Source organism: Polyodon spathula, chromosome 11 (assembly GCF_017654505.1).
Source record: "Polyodon spathula isolate WHYD16114869_AA chromosome 11, ASM1765450v1, whole genome shotgun sequence".
Taxonomy (NCBI): Eukaryota; Metazoa; Chordata; class Actinopteri; order Acipenseriformes; family Polyodontidae; genus Polyodon; species Polyodon spathula.
The window spans coordinates 46,370,755-46,393,905 of NC_054544.1; the positions used below are offsets into that span (position 1 = coordinate 46,370,755).

Here is a 23,151-nt window from a genome sequence, read left to right on the forward strand (position 1 = left end):
TATAGCTGCAAGTCTCTTGGGGTATGTATCTATAAGCTTGGCACATCTAGCCACTGGGATTTGTGCCCATTCTTCAAAGCAAAACTGCTCCAGCTCCTTCAAATTGGATGGGTTCCGCTGGTGTACAGCAATGTTTAAGTCATACCACAGATTCTCAATTGGATTGAGGTCTGGGCTTTGACTAGGCCATTCCAAGACATTTGAATGTTTCCCCTTAAACCACTCGAGTGTTGCTTCAGCAGTATGCTTAGGGTCATTGTCCTGCTGGAAGGTGAACCTCCGTCCCAGTCTCAAATCTCTGGAAGAATGAAACAGGTTTCCCTCAAGAATTTCCCTGTATTTAGCGCCATCCATCATTCCTTCAATTCTGACCAGTTTCCCAGTCCCTGCCGATGAAAAACATCCCCACAGCATGATGCTGCCACCACCATGCTTCACTGTAGGGATGGTGTTCTCGGGGTGATGAGAGGTGTTGGGTTTGCGCCAGACATAGCGTGTTCCTTGATGGCCAAAAAGCTCAATTTTAGTCTCATCTGACCAGAGTACCTTCTTCCATATATTTGGGGAGTCTCCCACATGCCTTTTGATGAACTCCAAACGTGTTTGCTTATTTTTTTCTTTAAGCAATGGCTTTTTTCTGGCCACTCTTCCGTAAAGCCCAGCTCTGTGGAGTGTACGGCTTAAAGTGGTCCTATGGACAGATACTCCAATCTCTGCTGTGGAGCTTTGCAGCTCCTTCAGGGTTATCTTTGATCTCTTTGTTGCCTCTCTGATTAATGCCCTCCTTGCCTGGTCCGTGAGTTTTGGTGGGCGGCCCTCTCTTGCCAGGTTTGTTGTGGTGCCATATTCTTTCCATTTTTTAATAATGGCTTTAATGGTGCTCCGTGGGATGTTCAAAGTTTCGGATATTTTTTTATAACCCAACCCTGATCTGTACTTCTCCACAACTTTGTCCCTGACCTGTTTGGAGAGCTCCTTGGTCTTCATGGTGCCGCTTGCTTGGTGGTGCCCCTTGCTTAGTGGTGTTGCAGACTCTGGGGCCTTTCAGAACAGGTGTATATATACTGAGATCATGTGACAGATCATGTGACACTTAGATTGCACACAGGTGGACTTTATTTAACTAATTATGTGACTTCTGAAGGTAACTGGTTGCACCAGATCTTATTTAGAGGCTTAATAGCAAAGGGGGTGAATACATATGCACGCACCACTTTTCCGTTATTTATTTTTTAGAATTTTTTGAAACAAGTTATTTTTTTCATTTCACTTCACCAATTTGGACTATTTTGTGTATGTCCATTACATGAAATTCAAATAAAAATCCATTTTAATTCCAGGTTGTAAGGCAACAAAATAGGAAAAATGCCAAGGGGGGTCAATACTTTCGCAAGCCACTATATATATATATATATATATATATATATATATATATATATATATATATACTATGTTACTACTTGCCATGAAGTCCCAGGAAATGACACTTGTAGACTCAAACCATCCCTAGTTCAACCTGATTTAGAACAAAATGTGATTGAAGGGCTGAGCTTTAAGGTAGGCCCACAGACACACACACAGTCCATACATCATGAAACAATTTGTCTTTTGCTCAACAAAGCCCGAGCTGAAAGGGATTTCATTTCCAAGTATCAATCAGAAAGCCTTCATTCCTTCCACATCTGTAGGACAGTCACTGAGGCATTGACGGGACGTCCCACTTTCCACATTCCTCAGGCAAACAGGCTGCCAGTCATTCCTGTACGAAGGGGCCACACTAACCTCAGCCACACAGTACCTGCTGCATGACAACCAAATGTGCTAAAGACAGAAATACACAGCTCAGCAAGATAAGCAAGGTCTGCCAAGGTTAGCAGTTGGTGGAGAACTTCAATGTCCCTAATGGAGAAAAAAAAAAAATCTTAACAACCCTTGAGATGCTACACACCACTTTATCTACTGTCTATATAAATACTTTATTTAACACAAAACCACTGTCCACCAAACAAAAGTACTGTCCACAGGTCCAGGGGACCCATCGTTTATTTGGTCTAAGACAAATAAAAGTTAACTAATTTGACAATTTAGCAAAAGATAACAACACTATTCAAATATTTCAGAGCAGTTTCAGTTGCTCAGAAACAATTTGGACACATGTGAAGGCACATTGAAGACAGATGGGATTTTTGCAAGAAGTGCTGTAGAAATGTCTTTTGGTCCTTCGATGATGGACAAATGGAGAACCTTTTCCTTTCAGATTTGGGAATATCATCTGCAGGGATTGGGTTATCAAGCAGCATAGAGGAGACGCAGGCTCATGCATTCAAATGCAAGAAGCTCAAATGGCACTTCAGCTGTTTAATCCTCAGCAAACCTTTAGTAAAGCACACTGGACCAAATTCAGATAATTGAAAATAATTCAGTCATATATTTTACAACTTTTGTAATGAACCCAAATGTTACAGTGCATTTTTAATATATTACAATGTATTGTATATTGGCATTTCTCATCCTATACTATTCTGTGTACACATACTACCCTACAACTTCCAAGTGAAAAAAAATATTCTAGAAATTTGTAGAAAATTAATTAAAAATAAAAACTGAAATAGCTTGGTTGGATAAGTATCCACCCCCCCTTGTAATAGCAATCCTAAATTAGCTCAAGTGTAACCAATCGCCTTCAAAATCACACACCAAGTTAAGTGGCCTCCACCTGTGATAAATTCATCAGTTCCTGTAGGTTCCCTCTGCTGGGTAGTGCATTTCAAAGCAAAGACTGAACCATGAGCACCAAGGCGCTTTCAAAAGAACTCCGGGACAAAGTTGTTGAAAGGCACAGATCAGGGGATGGGTATAAAAAAATATTAAAGGCCTTGAATATTCCTTGGAGCACAGTCAAGACGATTATTAAGAAGTGGAAGGTGTATGGCACCACCAAGACCCTGCCGAGATCAGGCCGTCCCTCCAAACTGGATGACCGAGCAAGAAGGAGACTGATCAGACAGGACCCAAAGCATACAGCCAAAGCTACGCTGGAGTGGCTAAGGAACAAAAAGGTAAATGTCCTTGAGTGGCCCAGTCAGAGCATCAACTTAAATCCAATCAAAAATCTGTGGCATGACTTGAAGATTGCAGTCCATCAGTGCTCCCCAAGGAACTTGACAGAGCTTGAACAGTTTTGTAAAGAAGAATGGTCAAATGTTGTCAAATCTAGGTGTACAAAGTTGGTAGAGACCTATCCCAACAGACTCACAGATGTAATTGCTGCCAAAGGTGCTTCCACCAAATATAAACTCAGGGGGGTGGAGACTTATCCAATTATGATCTTTCAGTTTTGTATTTTTAATATATAATGTTTTTCTCAATAAAAACTTTTTTTTCCCCTTAACAGTGTGGAGTATGGTGTGTTGATAAGTGGACAAAAATCCTCATTTAAATGTATAAAACTCTGAGGCACTGACCCAACAAAATGTGAAAAAAGTTCAAGGGGGTGTAGGATTTCTATAGGCACTGTATATATACAGTACCTATCAAAATTATTCAGACCCCTGACCAATTCTCTCATATTACTGAATTACAAATGGTACATTGAAATTTCATTCTGTTCGATATTTTATTTTAAAACACTGAAACTCAAAATCAATTATTGTAAGGTGGCATTGGTTTTATGTTGGGAAATATTTAAAAAAAAAAAAAAAAAACTGAAATATCTTGCTTGCATAAGTATTCAACCCCCACACATTAATATTTGGTAGAGCCACCTTTCACTGCAATAACAGCTTTAGTCTTTTGGGGTAAGTATTTACCAGCTTTGCACACAGTGTCGGAGTGATTTTGGTCCATTCTTCTTGGCAGATTTGCTCCAGGTTGTTCAGGTTGGTTGGACGACGCTTGTAGACCGCAATTTTCAAATAGTGCCACAGATTCTCAATGGGATTGAGATCAGGACTTTGACTGGACTACTATAGGACATTCACCTTTTTGTTCTTGAGACACTCCGATGTTGCTTTGGCCTTGTGGTTGGGATCATTGTCCTGGTGAAAGGTGAATTTCCTCCCAAGCTTCAGTTTTTTAGTGGACTGCAGTAGATTCTCTTGCAGTATTTTCCTGTATTTTTCTCCATCCATTCTTCCTTCAACTGTAACAAGATGCCCAGTCCCTGCTGATGAGAAGCATCCCCACAGCATGATGCTGCCACCACCATACTTCACTGTAGGGATGGTGTGTCTTGAGATATTGGCAGTGTTAGGTTTGCGCCACACATAGAACTTTGAGTTTTGGCCAAAAAGCTCTATCTTGGTCTCATATGACCACAAAACCTTTTCCCACATCGCAGCTGGGTCACTCTCATGCTTTTTGGACATTATTTTGTACCCTTTCCCTAATCTATGCATTTGTATTACTTTATCTCTAACTTCTGTAGAATGCTCTTTGGTCTTCATTTACCTTCAGATTCACAGCCTTACCAATGATCCTTCAACAGTGGGGTTTTGATCCAGAAAATTTGACAGCAACTTTAATGGTTCACAGGTGGAGGCCAATGGTAAGGTAACTGGTTCCTTGTTAGGGCAATTTCTTTCATCAGTGCAAATCAGGGAGCTTCCACAGCACATGGGTTGAATACTTATGCAAGCAAGATATTTCAGTTTTTTATTTTTCTTAAAAATATTTCCCAAAATAAAACCAATGTCACCTTACAATAATTGATTCTGAGTTTCAGTGTTTAAAAATAAAATATCAAACAGAACGAAATTTCAATGTACCATTTGTAATTCAGTGAATAATTTTGCAAACCACTGTGTATATATATATATATATATATATATGCTGTGCAAAATTCTTAGAAAGAGAATTGTGGGAGTCTGGAACCAACTTCTCAGTAATGTTGTTGAAGCTGACACCCTGGGTTCCTTCAAGAAGCTGCTTGCTGAGATTCTGGGATCAATAAGCTACTAACAACCAAACGAGCAAAATGGACCGAATGTCTCCTCTCGTTTGTAAACCTTCTTATGTTGCACTTTTCTACTCTGACGCATTATGAGCATCAACAATTTACTTAAAGCCTCCACTAGTGTTTTCTACTATTATAACAACCTTGACTTGCATAAGAAGGAAAAACATTGAGTGAAATAGCTCGCATCACTCGATTTTCAAGGTGTGGTATCCGAAGCATAATCAACAAGTACAGAGAAACATCATCTGTAATTGACAAACCCAGGACTAGAAGACCCAAAAAGCTGTCCAACAAGGACGAGCAATACTGAGAACAAGACAAAAATGTTAAAATATGCACAAAAACACAAAAATTGGACTATAGAACAATAGTCAAATGTGCTTTCGACTGTTGATGGTTGGACGATGAGTTATAATACAGGCATTTGTTCCATTGTAGTACCCTGTCATGCATTGATGTTAAACTGTAGAGGGGAAACCCCATTGTACTGCATTGTGCCATTGTTCCTCCCAAACCACTCCATCATCAGTCTCGCTTCATAGCCAAAGGGCAGGGTCATATTAAACAACCAGAAGCCATTCTATCACTCACACATTGTCTGGAATTCCTCTCAGCCTGCACACAGGAATGACTAAATTACTAGGAATTACACAGCACAGAAAAGGGAAGAGGTTAGGAGGCTTTTCTCTTAATGCACACAAGAAATGGGAGATAAATACTGCTTTCTGTAACTGGAGAACCCAGAATAACAGGATCCTTAGTTAACTTTGTGTTTTACAGCACTCAGTTTCCACCCAGAGTCACAGGGAAACACTGACCCGACACACCCAGAGTCACAGGGACACACTGACCCGACACACCCAGAGTCACAGGGGCACAATGACCCGACACACCCAGAGTCACAGGGAAACACTGACCCGACACACCCAGAGTCACAGGGGCACACTGACCCGACACACCCAGTCACAGGGAAACACTGACCCGACACACCCAGAGTCACAGGGAAACACTGACCCGACACACCCAGAGTCACAGGGACACACTGACCCGACACACCCAGAGTCACAGGGAAACACTGACCCGACACACCCAGAGTCACAGGGGCACACTGACCCGACACACCCAGAGTCATGGGGACACACTGACCGGGCACACCTAGTCACAGAGGCATCTCCCAGTGGGGGTTTGAACTGACAATGCTCTCAATAACAATTCTTGTTATTCCCAATATAAACCTACAGAGTGCCCCCTCCCCCCTCCTCTGCTATAACTCATCTCATCTTGCAACAGACTTACCAGGTTTCCATTCTCAGCCCAGACAGAAGGAGAGCAGGAAAGAAAAACACCCTTAATTGCTATTGACTGCTGGATGTTTGTGGAGGGCGCTTCCCAGTTACTTGCTTCCTTTTTTGGATCCCTTCCCCCTTGGGAGGCTCCATCACTCCCACTCCTCAAATGGCTTCCGGGAGGGAGCTACTTCATACAATGGAAACGTGTCTAGCTTGGTACAGAACAGCATTCATGGAATTTTAGACATCAATACAGCACCGCCAAAAACTATTCAGAATGTTTGTTGTCCAATATCTATATTTACATCAATTATGTTTTCTGAAGATTTTCTAAATTTCATTTTGTATTTAAACTGACTGTAGGGTTCATCAACTGCAAGCTTGGTTAAATACACCTAAACAATCTTCAATAAAATAAAACTAATTTAAAAAAATCATAAGGTGGGATTTTTTAATATGGCCCAAAAGCTTTTAATGAACCATTAAGTTCTACCAACTACAATAGAAAGTGGCCCATAAGAGGTGGTGTGGCCCAGTGGTTAAAGAAAAGGGTTTGTAACCAAGAGGTCCCCAGTTCAAATCCCTTAACCTCCTTGTGCTCAGTCTTCCAGGTAAGACATTGTTGTAAGTGACTCTGCAGCTGCTGCATAGTTCACAACTCCTGGTCTCTACAAGTCACCTTGGATAAAGGCATCTGCTAAATCAACAAAGAAGAAATCCATGGACCACAAAATGAATGTTATGTACATGGCTTGGTGATGCTAAATGCAATGAGGTAACAATGCTTAAGAGGCACCAAATGCAACTTTTGCACAGCAGTATATCTAAACTACAGTAAAGAGCAGCGCTAATCTGCAGGGCTCCACAGACCCCATGGACACATTCATCCACAGCTAGGAGTAAATGAAAAAGAAGCACACAAAACATGTAGAAATATATATTACATTTATTTTATTAATGAAATGGGACTGACATTTCAATAGAAAAACCCCACAGAAGAGAAGCTCACAGCAACCTCCAAGTATGGGCAGACCATGTGGTGGACTGCTATGCTCAAGTTTACATTTAAATACTTACTGTTATAACTTAATAAGAATGCATCAGAATTGTCTTTGGCATAATATTCATATGACTAAATACTCATTGAATACAAATATTTATACAAAATATATTAAGTTAAGTTTTCTCGCTTCACAATATTATTTTTGTAAACAAAGCACAAACAGCAACAAGAACACAAAAAGTTAAGGAGGCACACTGCAGTTTCAATACAAAGCACTGGCCAGCAAATGCATTGCACTTGAAAAATACAAAACAAAAAGGCATTCTTTTCTATAAAAAATACAACCAACTGCCAATCTTTTCCAGTTCCCAGTGTGTATAAGGATCCTAATGGTGGCAGGGTGGGATAACTCCAGAGTTACCATGCTTCACTGCCTCTCTGATTTAGAAACTAGCACTACACAGAACCAGCTGCCAGAGGAAATGCACCCGGGACAAGAAACACAACCAAATAAGCAACAATGAGATGCTTGAGATCAGTGAAGAAGGGCATCTTAGTCAGGACTAATGATTGCCTTTGAGTCACATTCCATCTGTCAGGAGGAATTTGGGATTGGCTGTTACCGTTTGCCTGGAATGGAGGAATGGCTAGCAGCATGCAAGTCTACAGTCTTCACGGTAGGGACAGAAATGCTGTTTGCCAAGAAGGATCTTGCTTTAAATTTTGACTTTGCTGTCATGCTAGTAACATGTGATAATGCACAGCAGTTTTTGCCACCCAGGTTATTAATCAAACCAATTGATGTAACGTGGGCTTTCAGTTTTAAAGGGGGTCCATTTTGTTAAACTGGAAATCGTTTGTTACAGGGTCCCTTTCCCAAGATCAAAGACTTGCTAGCTTTGATTAAAAATAGCAAAAGCAAAAATAGCAATACAGAACAGCTTTTTTTTTTTTTTTTTTTTTTTTTTTTTTTTTGGAAGAGGTTGAGAATGTTGAACACTCTGGTCCAAAAAGGCCACCATAGGCCTTTGTAGTAGAGCTTGTGAAGTTCTGAACAATCGAGCGCACCATTTCAAATAGACAGGGCCTACTGTAGCCCACACACATGTAGGCAGCTCATATCTGGTAAGCAAGGCGACTGGAGTGTTACAGTCACAGTTGGGAATCTGAGGATAGATTTCATGTAAGAGACATGAGCTTCCTGAACACTAAATATTGTTGTTTCACAGAACTTGAGACACACAAAAACAACGGCAAAAAATTTAAATAGGAGATAGGGTAATAAGACACTGATAAAGAATAATAATAATAATAATAATAATATATAATAATAATAATAATAATAAGTAATATTTTTCAAAAGCCCCGAATGATGTACTGCAAAAGTTCTGCTCACACTCCCTCTCTCGCTCATATTTCTCACAAGCAGCAGCAATATATAAAATATGCAACGTCCGTTATCCACACCATTGAGCTGTTTGCAGTGTCCATGTAAAATACTGTCCCACGCAAAACAGGGGTTTGCACAGTAACCCTTGCACCAGGCAGAGGAAAACTACCATGAGTAGCAGCATCCTTAAGCCTCTGTCTTTTCCATGCAATATCATTGTACTGTAGACCAGCACACAGGGCAAGCTCATCCGTTTTCCTGTGTATACCTGCAGTTCACAGCACTTACTTCATTGTCCAGTTTTTGTTACGTTAAGTCTCCTTGCTTTTTTCTTGCAGCAGATTGCTGGTTAGGAGATCAGTTTGTATCACCCCACACCCGCCTCTCACTGTCATCTTGTTAAACATAAAGGTACGAGGTGGGGGGAGGGGGGTGTCCTCAGCAGTGAAGCTTGGCCCAGACTGCTCTTTTCTGAAATCTCAGAATTCCTCAGATAAGAAATTCAACCATGTCTCCCTCCAGCAAGTCCAGGCCCCTATAGGTACTGAAGGGCGCCAGTTGCTCTGAGTTATCTGCAGAGACAGGGAGAGAGAGATAAAAAGTTAGTCAGGGAGTCAACTTTAACTACATACTTTATTAAAAAAAAAAAAAAAAAAAACACATGTATATCTGTACAAATGAATGCCAAACTATAAGCTCCTGAAATATTTTTCTTGCATTTCTTTACATAACATTTAATGCAGTAACAGGCACAAATATTCAAAATATTACTTGCAATTTTCATGCTTGACAAAGCTTTGTTGGTGCTTGTCCGTATACAATGCCCTGAAGACTATATTGAGATGTGCTTGGCATTGCTTAAATGGCAGTACAGTTTTAAGGTAGCTCCCTGCTCCCTGTTCCGTCTCTGGGCAGGATTAGGAGAGTAATCTCCTCTCATCCCCTTTCCACCTGAGTCACATCTACTCTGCATAGCTGGTATTCCTGCAGATCAGACCTTCTGCCCAGCAGCAAGCCTGCCAGGACCCACAGCTGGGTAACAGAAAGGGACTTTGCAGGGCTCCATCCCTACTCTACACCCCCTCCTTCACTGGGATTCACATACAGGTGTGGAAAGGCTGCTTAATACTTCAGTCTTGCAATTACTGGGAGATTAATCCCGGGGAGGTTAATCAACCCGCTAGAGTTTCCAGACAGTTGCAGGGCTGGAGAGACAAGAAATCGGTTGCACGATTGAAGCATGACCCAACAGGCTTTATCACTTTATTGACGTTTCCAACCGCACAGTGAAGGTGTTTGATTCAGACACGTCTCCACTCTCCAAATAGAGGGACTGTGGTTCATACCGAAAGTGGCGGGTGCTGCTTGGGGCTCCTCGCTGGCAGTGGCAGTGGGCTCATTGCTGGGGGAGGGCTCTGGCGAGGTTGTCTCAGTTTGGGTGCTCCCGTCCTGACTGCCGTGTTTGGAGTGAGTGGTCAGGGGCACAGAGGTGGAGGAGGAGCTTGCTGTCTGGTCGTCCGACAGACTCTTAACTGTGAGGAGAGGAGAGAAATCAGTCACGCGCTCTAAAGATTCACGCCAGGCACTGAGAAGATGCACCATTTTTAAATTGATTCAAAGATAGACTACCTTATGCGATTAAGCTATTTAATAAATTGATATTACTGTTAATTAACCAGTTACAAAGAATTAGGTCTTTGTACTGGCGTTACAGCTTCATTTGAATGTCAAAGTTATTGTTACAGTGGGTTCTTGTTGCTTACCCATGGCTCCTCGGTGCACAGTGGGGCAGCTGGAGCTGTGCCAGCTTGGTGTGGCTACAGTGGTGCAGGCGATGGATGGGACAGATTTGGCCGGCCGCAGGGCAGGCTGCTCCCCCTTAACATGGTCTCGACGGGAGCGCTGCTGCAGTACCTTGATCACTGCGTCCTTCTCCAGGATCTGAGTGTGCAGGTCACGAATTCTGAGAGGAAGACAAGGAGACCCAGTCGTGAGTGACTGCCAGGGACACATTGACAGAATGGGCATGCAACACACTAGAGGTGGCAAAAAGAGGCCGACTGACGTGTCATTAATTATAATTAGCATTCTTATCAGAAACGTGTTCATGCTGATTCAGTGCCTTCACAACATAATGTGGTACTGCTTTTAATGCACTCTTTGATCTTCTCACACCAGAGGTTGTCAGGATTGTTATAGATTTGCATAGCTTTGTAAAGACGCGCTATAGAGCAGGCCGTGTCTCTCACCTGTTCTCCATCTCTTGGTGCCGGTGGCTGGCCAAAACCAGGTCCTCATTGAAGCTGCTGTTGGGAGAGTGTCGGGGGGAGTGGTTGATGATGGTGGTGTCTCTACATGAAAGAGAAACAAGACAGGGTCAAACAAATTCTACTCATACCACTGATCATTAAACACCCTGAGTACCAACGTGGGGACATCTATTTTACAGATGCGTTAATCAGTCAGTAATGTATGAATGTGGTGTAAACCATGAGCCAGTTATACTGCTAATAGTAATAGTGTGCTCACCTCTGTGCTGCAGCGGTGGCAGCCGCGTCCATTGCAAACTGCCTCATGGTGCTCTCCTCCAAGTATTTCTGCTCCCACTTGGTCATGTCGGCCTCCAGAGCCAAGATGCGCTCCTCCTTCTCACGCAGACACTCCATCAGCTGGGGGATGCTCTGCTCCGATGTAGGGGGCTGGCCCTGGCTAGTGTCCTGACGCTGAGGAGAGATGAGGGGGCCATCAATACACTCACTAAACAACATGCTGCATGCACTGCCACAGGGAAGTACTTGACTTTCGAATTGCGTTTTGAGATGTCACGGAAAGCGCTTTATAAAATATTGTTACAAACTGAATAGGGCTCCTCCTACCTGCTGTGAGCGCAGTGCCTTCAGCTCTTGCTCCAGCCGGGTGCGCAGTCTCTGCTCCAGCTGTTCCCTCTTCTCACAGACCGTCTGCAGCTGGGACAGAGCATGCTGCAGCCGCTCCACCTTTTCCACGTAGGCTCTCTTCCTGCACAGCTCCTCCTCCAGCCGGGCCGCCTTGCTCTGAGCGCAGCCCAGCGCCTGCTCCAGCACCTGCAGCCTGCAGCGCTGCTCCTCGTTTAAGCTGCGCAGGGCCGACTCCTCCCGCTCAGACCTTTCCTTCTCACACTGCAGTGCGCGGCCTGGAACACCAGAGAGCAGGACAGTCAGGAGAAGGAAACACGGACCACGAGACTGTACACATCACACTAAAAATTTTACACTGAAACGGGTTAACTGACATTACTTTACCAAAAAATATATATTATATATATATATATATATATTATATACAGGATTTTGTACTTTTTATTTATTGATTTTAACCCTACAAGTAAAAATTTATTTATATTTTAACTAGATACAAATGAAAATCACAAGAAGCTTAACCGTAAACCAAAAAAGTAATTGATCATTATCATTCTTGATCTGGTCTGTTAGGGCAGTATTGAACTGTAGCGGAGGACCAGCCAAGCACAAAGCTAGTAATATAGGAATAAGAATAATCTGTACTTCTCTTTATGCCTCTGTGTGTGTGTGTGTGTGTGCGCGCGCGTGCGCGTGCACGTGCATGCATGCGGATCTGTGTGTGGAGAGGGCGTTCATTACATATCCCACATTCCAGTGGTCGGAGAGAACTCAGGCTAACTCTTGCCTATTTATCTTGGGGACTTACTCAACAAGCTGCCTTAAGAGAATTAGGGAAGGGCTACAGCTGCAGCCCAGCCAAGAATAACCTCCTGAGGAATGTATTCTCTTATGGAAAGTTACTGGGGAAAATTCCAGCTCTGTGCCACCAAGCACTGTGGTACCAAACACTGTGTGTGTGTGTGTGTGTGTCATTTAAACTTGTTCAATAGCTTTATATCTATATATCTGGAGATAAACGCACATCAGGTAGAGGCTCACAATGTATTTTCTATTAATTTCTAGACATGAGAATGAACTGGCCACCTGTTTCAAATCAGCTATAGCAGAGATTTTGGTGACCGCCACCTTCTCCAGGTTTTCCTGTGCGCATATTTTCAACGTAGAGGCCTTCTATCAAACCTTGACAACTTATTCCCTGAAAACCATCTGAAAACAAGAATTCAACTCAAACACTTTCCCTACAAAAGTCTTTAAATAAATCCAAAAATATTTCCTACAAGAGGTTTACAGCAAAAAGCCGTAATTAACACCAAATTCATTATATAAGCGGAACTGGCAGGACACTCCATGCCGATTAGCAGAGTCCTAATGAAGCAGCTAGTCACTCTTCAAGCACAGTGTGTGAAAAGGGGAGGTACCAGGGGCAGCTGGCAGGCAGGCCTCTCTAAGCACACTCCACCCCTCCCTCTCTCTACTTGCTCCCCAGGCCCGAGAGAAGCACAACTACAACACCACCTGACCTGTCCTGGAGGGGGACAGACACTCTGGACAGAGGGGGGCAGCTGGGGCTGAATGGGAGGCCTGTGCGCCCTGTAGGGGGTTAAGGAGAGTGCCATGCAGTGAGCAGCAGAGGGAGTACAGCCTCAAACCAGGGAACAGCCAGAATTACCTGAGGAATGGTAGGAATTCAGGCTGGTTTATGACTGCTGTGAATAATGGCTTCCGTTCAAGTGGCAGGAGAGGGGGTGGAGGGGGCTTTCCATTATCTCCCCTCCCCCTTTTCTTTACTGATTACCTTTTACACTACCAAACTCCCCAAATAAAAGCACATCCCCGTCCTTTTTTTAGAATGAATTTGTTTCCTGTTAAACTTTAAAAAAGAGAAAACAATCATCATTGAACACCAAATAAAGTGCTTTCTTTAGCACAGACTGGTGCTGCTAGACTCCAAGAGCTCTTTTTAAAATAGCATTCCTTTCCTGGAATGGCAGCTCTCTGGCCAGCCTCTGCTACAGCAAACTTAACTATCGTTGGCTTGTATGCAACAATATTATTATTATTATTTAAAAGCACATGAAAGCAATTTAGTGCTTAAAAATAAATTAATATATCAACTCCAGTTTCTGGAATGTTTATAAATCTGATGTTGGTGTTCTCTGCTTCGGAGAAATCCTAAAATATGGGTATGTTTGTTAACAGGAGGTAATTGACTAAGAATGTTGCTTTTCTGTGAAATCTGCATGTTTGTCTTGTTTTCATTGACTGTTTGGAATTATTCTGCTATTTCCTCGTTCCTCTGAGTTTTACACACAAGTGAGTGTCAACATAGTCTTGAACAGAGTCCAAACCACCCAATTCCCTGAGAAACAGCTGCTGCCAAAACCAATCCCCACTGTATAACTCTGCTCTGTATTGAACTCTCCCCTGCACACAAACACAGCCTAAAAGGGATGTAGCTTTTACCCTCTCAAATAAACTTAAACATGAAAGCAGAGGAAAATTAAGTAGGCATTGAAGAAAACGTTAGTTATTGTGCTCACTTTGTGCTAGGAGCTTGGACACGCTGTTCTGGTTTTGATCTGAAACTTCCATCTCCTTCGCTGTCAGCTGTTTATTGGCAGTTTCCAGACGATCTGAGAGATGGAAAGGAAATAGACATTACAACCCTGCATGTCTTCGGCACATCCATGATGAGTTTCATAGCATCACTGGAACAAATTTGCTCTCTTCAGTAATCAATTTTAACCTTGTGACACATGGTCAGCCCACCCCTCCTCACCTCTCAAATCCCGGTTAAAATCATGCAGCCTCCGGATCTCTGCCTCCATCTTGTTCCTCATGGCTTTCTCCAGACCCTCCCGCTTTGCAGAGCCCTTCATCAGAGTCTCGTAGGCCTCAGATATGTGCTGGATCTCAATTTCCAACTGTAAATAGAAAGCAGCCTGCAGTTACACTCTGAGGCTCAGCGCTAGCCAGTGATCTGTATGGAAACAGCTCAATACTGTAGCATGGACACACGTTTAGCAACACTAGTCTTAAAGAGCACATGCCAATGCAGTGAGCAAAGACAATGGATTCTAAAAGTTGCCAACTAAGCTGGAACAGCCACAGCAATATCCTTCTCCAGATCTATCTGCTCAGGCAGATTCCCTCTCCCGGTCTGTATAAAGAAGTGTGTAATCCATGAAGTGTGTCATTATCATTCTTTGGAAATGAGACAGCAAGAGTGGATAATGTGTCATTTCAATGCAGTGCTGTCTGAAACAAAGGCAACTGAAAGAGAACTAAAGGACAGCCTTATAAACTTGCATGGTTAAAGGCCCCGTCCCTCCTTTGAGATACTGTAATTCAAGCCCCATCCATCCTTTAAGTGCGAGCAAAGGTGTCAAACCCATTGCCTGTGATGTTGGTTTGTGTGACGTTCACATCTCAAGGCACTTTTAAATCTTTTCTGCAGTAGCTTCAAAGACAGGGGTCACCACTGTCGCTAACACAGAGAAGACAGCATGAGCACTCTAGATTGGGGGGATGTAAAATGAGGCTAATTACACAGCAGCTTCACAGACATTCCTCTACGGCTGTAAACAAGACTCCAGCTATGTCCTTGTGACTAGCAGCCCCGTTTAAACAACTCCAAAGAAGGGCCCAGATCTCCAGGAATCCCCACTTGTGCCTGCAGATTATTTTCAGATGGGGCCTAGCTGGCTTGAACAAAAATAAAATCAAAAACAGGCCTGGGCTTACAGCAGCCTTGTTGTCTCACAAAGGGACCTCTTCAACCAAGTCAAATTATGAAAAGGAAGAATGCAGACAAGAAAAAACATGTACACAACTGGTAGAGGTAAAAGAGAAAGGGCCTTTTAAACCCAAATAGCAACTGTTCCGCCCCAGCCTGCCGCTCGCCTGACTCCTAAACCCTGTCAGCTGTGGCCAGGTCACAGACCCTGACTGCAGTCTGCCAACATTCGGATTAGAAGTGGACATCTGCAGGCATTCCTCTGCAAGACAGATGCAGAAAACACGGATTTACTGGGGCTCTTAGACAACAGCCTGCTGTACAGTCCCGGCTGCCTTTCCCTTTCTGTAGTTAAAAACTAAATGCTGAGCAGCAGCTGTGTGCTGTCCCTCCAACAGAACAAGGACCAGGCTTGTGAGAACATCTTTTCTGCTTGCATAGCTCTGGAGTTATGGAATTCAGTGCCCCAGAATAGGGAGCACATCCAGCTTTTCAGAAAATAATCAACAGTTCATGACTACCAACAGAAGGTCACAGGCCTACCTTGTTTTTTAAAAATATATTGGAAAATAATGTGGGCTAGCTGGTAGAGTGGATTAATTCAGCTACTGCGGCCTATCTCCTCTGGAGGCCTGGAATCAAATTTGGTTGCTTGGAGAGCAAATGAAATAGGTTTGGAGGTCTCAGCTTAGCACCTAGGTGACATTATTGTAATCCACAAAACAAAGTCTTAAAACATCTAAATTCAAGTAAAAATAAGTTAATAAATAAGCATGTCCAGCTGGCTAAATAGAAGCCTCTCAAAGCTTTGTACTTCTGTTCTTATACCATCAGCACAGAGAACTTACATTTCTGTTCAAGAGAGGACAAACAACTCATTACAAATAACTTAGTAACAAACACAAAAAGCTGTAATAAAGAATATTAAAAAGCAAAGGAAGAAAAGATGCCTTGCGATTTCTCAATTGCACACATTCCAGAGTGGCTTCTGAGCTAATCCTGCTGGTATGCAGCTGGATAATCCCCCCACCCTGCCTCCAAAACCCCCCTGAACAAACCAGACACAACACAGCCTGTCAGCACATCACTCCGGAATGAAATCACCAGCACAGCACCGTGCTCAAAGGGGCACAAACTGACTAATGCCAGACTGAAGACACTGCAGTGAGCTTAACTGAACCAGTGGTTTGTGCGTTAGCAACCGGAGTTGAGACTTGAAAGTAAATAGCTGGGATGCTTGCTGATGTTGAGCAGTCCATTTCAGGAGATAAGACTCCACAGAAAGAGCTCAGTTTGTTTATAATATTTAAAACAAAAGAGTGAAGTGGAAGTAGCACTGCAAGATAAGGTCCACCATTTTCTCACGCCCCTTGACAAATATGTATCAACCCTGAGAGTAATATACCCAGAAGTGCTGAAGGTAGCCCCTGAGAGTGAATAGATTACCCTGCATCAGAAAGTTAAGAAATCTGCTCAAAATACCTTGTGGCTTGCAGACAACAATTAGACACTTCAGTATTCTGCTTGGTTATCCATTGAAATAGATACTGTGTTTTTCACTGTTTAACACAATACTACAGTACGATTTATATTCAAATCCCTTAATAACTGAGTAGACAAGGCTCTGTACCTTGTGGATGCGGGCTGCCTTCTCGCTGTAACCCTCCGCCTCCCTCCTCAGCCTCTCGTTCTCCCTCCTTAGCCTCTCTATCTGGGCCACCTGGCTGCTGGCTGAGGCTGCCTGGGCTGCTATGAAGGCCTCCACTCCAGCAGGGGTCAGTGTGGAAAGAGGGCTGTGCCTGGCAGCCTGGTGGTGTGGCTGGGGCTGGGCTTGCAAATACCTAGGGAGGTAAAGAGAAAGATGTTCTGAATTATAATTCCCGGTTAGGAACACCAAACTGGGCTGCGTAATGTACCTGTGAAAGGGTTCTAAAGACAGGGAGTTTTTAAAGAGGCATTGAAAAATGCACCACATTAAAATCACTGTCTACTGAACTGCACAATAAAGCAGTACTTTTTGTATGGGGGGGTGGAGTAAAGGAAGTGCAATTTTCAGTGATTCTACAAATATTACTGTATGTAGCAGTAGCGCAAGCTTAACAGTCCAGTACTGAAGCCAGTACTGTGTTGTTCAAAGTTGTAGCTTTGATCAGTGTATGATAAAAAGTGTTTCGTCACAATGGCATGTTTGATAGCAATTACACATTTTGCAACATTCCATCCCAGAGTTTTCAGGGTCAGTAACGGCATTCCAACCCAGAGATTTCAGGGTCAGTAAAGGCCAAATTGAATCATAGCTAGGAGGATACAGATGAGGACTACAGTGACACTCTGGAATATATATGCATTCATATTTTACCTGTAGTGCAACTCATTGCTGGTCACCAAGCCCCTTTTAACGTCAGTAAATAGGTAAGGATTACTGTTATTAATTTAAATGCTGTACATTCAGACAGGGTGGGACAGTACTAGGCTGCATGTGGTACTTCCCATTGGGGAATCGAACCCTCCACACAGCACTCCGAGACACTTTAACAATGCGGGTGGCTGCTGGAATTCCTTCCCCATGACCGAGCACAGGGAGATCCACACAATGTTGGCCGATTGAGCACCGCCTGCTCCTTCCAGTTTCCTTGGAAAGACGGGGCTTCCTGTTTGAGGTTATCTCTTCCTGCCAGTGAAGGCTAGGACACATCTGCCCCAATTACAAAACCCTGAGCCCACGCCAAAATGGCCACACATGGAAAACATCAGAGAGGCTTATTTAACGAATTAAAGAGCACATAGCTAGTTCAGATGCTACAGCAGATGTCTACTCTACAGCTGTCTATAACTGAATTGAGATTGTCTGGAAGGTCTTTGTTTGACCATGTGCTTGTACTCCCCGATTCCAGCCAATTGTACAACGCTGTAACCTTTTAGCAGGCTCCACGTGCTTTAACTTTTTAGAATAGGCACAGTTCAGAGGTCACTGTCACAGAAGAGTACCCTGGAATAAGGAAGCATAGATACACGGTAAAACTAACACAGAGGGAGTGATTTGTACCTGTGGGTGTGATGGTGGAAGGAGGGAGGAGGCTTGTTGTAGTAGTGTCCCTGCTCCTGGGAGTGGCTCAGCATGGGCCCGGGAGACTTGACCAGGAAAGGGGACTCTGGTGGGGGGCCTCGATGGTCTGCTGGCTGCTGCTGCTGTGGCTGGGAGCCCTGGTGGGCGTAGCTTTTGGAGAGCTGAGGGTAGCTGTGTGAGGAGCTCATGGCTGAGTGGGGTTTCGCTCCATTCCTCTCTAAAGAGAGCTGCATGAGGCGCTCACTGAGAGAGCGCACGTGGCCGTGCTTCAGGTCCTTCAGGCCATCATCATGGTGGATACTCATAGTGTCCTCCATGGTTAAGGGGTATCCCATCTGCAGCCTCTGGGAGGCCAGGTACTGGGAGTGGGCCTTGGCTTCCTCGTAGGTGGGCAGCTCCTCTCCGTGGAGTTGGTAGAGGCACTGCAAGGAGCTCTCGGAGTGCGGGTGGTCGCCCTGATGCTCCTGTCCTTGGGGCTCCTGTCTGGTGGAGAGGTGGACCAGCTGACACTCATCTTGGGTCAGGCTCTCCAGGGAGGAGCGAGGGCTGCCCGCACCCCCTCCACTGCCTCCCCCTCGCAGGGCCTGCTGCTGGATAGCCAGTAGGGTGCGAGTGTCTGTCAGGTTGCCGTAGCGGAGCTGCTCCTGGATCAGCCGATGGAGGACCGTGCCAGACGATTCCTCAGCGGTTCTCATGATGAGGAGGTCAGGTTTACAGAAAAAGAAGTGGTAACGTCAAGGGGGAGTTGATGGCTGGTGGCTTTCACAGACTCTAGAGGGAAAACAGAGAAAATAATCCATTTAGCGAAATGGCATCAGGTTAATTATTTTTTGTTAATCCAGGATGAGAACTCGTTAAGATGGGGTCAGTGGTTGAGTTTGAAAACCAGGGTTTGGTAGCCAGCAGTAAACCACAAAGCTTCATTCTATAATTAGGTGTTTAAAATTGTGAACCTGATTGTATCTCTTGGAAGCTGAAGAATTGTTATTGTTAAGGTCTAAACAGGCAACTTTTATAAGGAAACCCAGTCTGTGGGAAAGTGTGGTAAAAAATAATAACTAGATAATTTGTACACAGGACCAGTAGAAAGGTTTTGCAACAGCAATCCCTAAGAAACAACGCTTGAGTCTGTTCGTCAATAACCGTTCAGCTTTAGTACGAGTGACCAGGAATGTAATGTACTGGCACTGTGCTTACTGCAGCTGTTGCTGCTAACCCTAAGCCTTGCTCTGCACAGTATCTACCGAAAGTTTGATATTTGGGAAATGAACACATGGGAGAAATGAACAGAGCTCACCCCCAAAAGCCAGCTAAGCAGAGACTTGCGAATGCTGGGTGAAACACTGAAATCTCTTTCAAAAAAAAAAAAAAAAAAAAAAACCCTTGTCGAATTCCACGCTTGTGATCAACAAGGGTGCCTGTTCAGCAGCCATCTCCATGGAAATGACACGTTCAGACCTAAATGAAACAACGTAGTGTGCAGGACTTTCATTTTTCCTTTCCTGTGCCCTGAATAATGTCTCTTCTTGAACTTGAGGAATGTTGCACACTTCCAGGCGCAGTGTACTGATTGTGACTCAGGACGATACAGCTCAGTGGTGTTGGTGTGCTTGCATCTCACAAAACTCATGTGGCTAGTTGGCTGATATGGGCTCTAGGGAGACAACAAATGCACACACACACACACACACACACACACACACACAAGTATTTCTACTGCTTTTTCCAGGTCATTGCTTGCCAAGTTAAATGGGGCCTCTGTGTCCACTAACCTTGCTGTCACACAAAGGATTTATAAACTATATATGAAACCTGCCTCCCCCAGACTCGCTCACACAAGTGTACCTGCCAAGCTGAACATTTTTGGCTAATTTAGGCAAAATGAATACATGTTGCTCAGAGAACTATCTAAGATTTAGACCATTTTGGATTCTGTATTTTGGTGTATTAGAAAACTCTCTTTATGAATCCTGTTATAATCGTGATATGAAATGGCAATACTATACCACTCCATGTTACAATTACTGTAGGATACAGGACTCGTTACTTTACAATTGGAGTCACATCAGCATTTATATACAAAAGTATATTACAAGAATAAATTAAACCTAGCCTCTTCAAAAGAAAAAGTTGTACTGCTATTTAATAGGTTTTTGTTGTTGTGTACAGTGATAAAAAATGAAAAATAAATACAAAAGAGATGAAATAGTATCCAGCCTCTATGAAGCAAAAGCAGTTCAACTTTTTTTGTTGTTGCTTTGAACCTAACTTGGGTTAATAATTAATAGGCACCCTTTGGGCAATCTCAGTTTTCACTGGGAAAGAGGCACCTGAAAAAGGAGACCTAGACTGAGAAACAAACATTCCGCAGTGGTTGGAAACAATAACTCATTCACCTTGCGCAGATTCCCTGGGCGCATTCCGACGTGACCTCCAGTACAACCACGCATTGCACAATTACAATGCTGGCGAAAACAAATCTGCAAGCCGCTTGCGTACAATCGGAACCAGCCGCTGTGCATTCCTGGTACGGTATGCCTCAAACTGCGCACAGTACACGGCAATAGGAAAATCAACTACAGTACATGGTTTTGCGTGTTATTCAATGGCTGGCATAACACGTTTTCTTGCTTTTTGATGAACTGCATTCTTAGCTAGCTTAATCAGTTTACAGTTTGTGACAGCAGAACAATGTATTAAGGTTGGCGGTGGGTCTGGGAACGCTAACAAACACAAAGCACCGCCTTGCAATAATGTTGGTAACGCCAAAGAAATACTTGCATATGTATTAAACTATTTGGTAAATAGCCGATCCTTTGTGTGCACATTGTTTCGCGATGACTTCACCCCCGGGGCCAAAAGAAAGATTAGCAAGACTTAATAATAATGGTAAGTAATCTGACAAATCTGAACATAACTCACACAGTTCCACAAGCGAAAGCGCTAATAATATTCATTAGGGATTGTACCATACATTCAGGAATTAGGCCTCGCATTTAATTTGTATTTAATTTAATGTTTCGCTTGTTTGGTCAAAAATCACTCATGACCCTAACCATCGCACTTCTTGAGTAAATAATTATAAACTAAAAGTGTTACAGTAAATCGACACAAAAATACAAAATTATCAAATACAAAATGCAATCAAATACTCCTTATTTTGCATGCCATTGGAACAAAAGAAAAAAGAAAACTTACCCAATCACAACTTCATATGAAAATTAAAAATTGAAAACTAGTCTACGTTGATTATTAGATAATAAATCCGCGAACTGTTCCATGGGAAGTAAAGACGCGTATACTGACAATACTTTAGTGCTTCAGTAATAATGCGTGTGAATATGTGCTGTGCGCTTCCTCGCTGTAGACTGAGCTAGCCCCACTGCTCGCTGCACTAATAAATAACCGAGGCTGATTGTTCAGAGAGAATGGAATGCTAGGAATGTGAGAGCTCCCGGTTCCCCTGGGATCAGAGAGAGAGAGAGAGAGAGAGAGAGAGAGAGGGAGAGAGAGAGGGAGGGGAGAGGGAGAGAGAGAGAGAGAGAGAGAGAGAGGAGAGAGGGAGGGAGGGAGAGAGAGAGAGAGAGAGAGAGAGAGAGGGCGGGCAATCAACACAGGCTGCAGTACCTGCTAAATCCGTCTGGCTGACGCACGGAGCAATTATACAGTACAAAGCCGCTCCAACACCTAGAATTGCAAGTACGTTTAAAAAACGTACTCCAGTAACTAATTTCTCTAAACATAACCAGATGCAAAGTGTGCAGAATACTCTACCTTACAGCAATAGTACTAGTAATAATCACTAGAAATACTCATAAAGAAGAAAAGCGATTGACAAACTGAAGCCTCTCTATCTGAATAGTTACTGTCGCTACAACAATTCTGCTTCCGCCTTCTTCAGAGAACATGGTAGAAATGCATGATACCCTGTTAATACACATCAGTCACAGCTACAGCATCTGACAAACATGATACCGTATACGAATTTGTACACATAATAACATAATTCACATAATAATTCATAATTCTACCTTTATTTTTAATGTGTTTTGTAATCATGGCAAGTTCATTTTGTTGTAACTCTCAAATCACAAAATAAAGTATTTAATTGGCCAATAAGGTACATTATTTGTTATTATATTAGTGTTTTTTAACAACATATCCCAGTAACTGTACTGACAGTTCTAAACACTTCCATGTCCCATCTTGACCCATCAAGCCTTTATACCAATAGAAACAGCTGCATGCCCTGGCTGTGTTGTATCAGCTGCGTGCCCAGGCTGTGTTGTATCAGCTGCATGGCGTGGCTGTGTTGCATCAGCTGCATGGCCTGGCTGTGTTGTATCAGCTGCATGCCCTGGCTGTGTTGTATCAGCTGCATGGCGTGGCTGCATGGCGTGGCTGTGTTGCATCAGCTGCATGGTGTGGCTGTGATGTTGTATCAGCTGCATGGCCTGGCTGTGTTGTTTCAGCTGCATGGCGTGGCTGTGTTGCATCAGCTGCATGGCCTGGCTGTGTTGTATCAGCTGCATGCCCTGGCTGTGTTGTATCAGCTGCATGGCGTGGCTGTGTTGCATCAGCTGCATGGCATGGCTGTGTTGTATCAGCTGCATGCCCTGGCTGTGTTGTATCAGCTGCATGGCGTGGCTGTGTTGCATCAGCTGCATGGCATGGCTGTGTTGTATCAGCTGCATGCCCTGGCTGTGTTGCATCAGCTGCATGCCCTGGCTGTGTTGTATCAGCTGCATGAGTGGCTGTGTTGTATCAGCTGCATGGCGTAGCTGTGTTGCATCAGCTGCATGGCATGGC

General features: G+C 43.5%; 1 protein-coding gene across 1 annotated transcript; it reads right to left on the reverse strand.

The window, feature by feature from the left end:
* Positions 1–7,180: 7,180 nt before the first annotated feature.
* Positions 7,181–21,794, reverse strand: amotl2a (angiomotin like 2a). The gene is made up of 11 exons (XM_041263851.1): positions 21,541–21,794; positions 18,322–19,113; positions 16,906–17,116; positions 14,319–14,463; positions 14,080–14,172; positions 11,516–11,811; positions 11,169–11,362; positions 10,889–10,990; positions 10,403–10,602; positions 9,986–10,171; positions 7,181–9,211 (listed from the first exon to the last, which is right to left on the reverse strand). The coding sequence occupies exons 2-11, from the start codon at positions 19,035–19,037 to the stop codon at positions 9,129–9,131; spliced, it is 2,226 nt and encodes a 741-aa protein (XP_041119785.1). The 5' UTR covers positions 19,038–19,113; positions 21,541–21,794; the 3' UTR covers positions 7,181–9,128.
* Between the last annotated feature and the right edge of the window lie 1,357 nt (positions 21,795–23,151).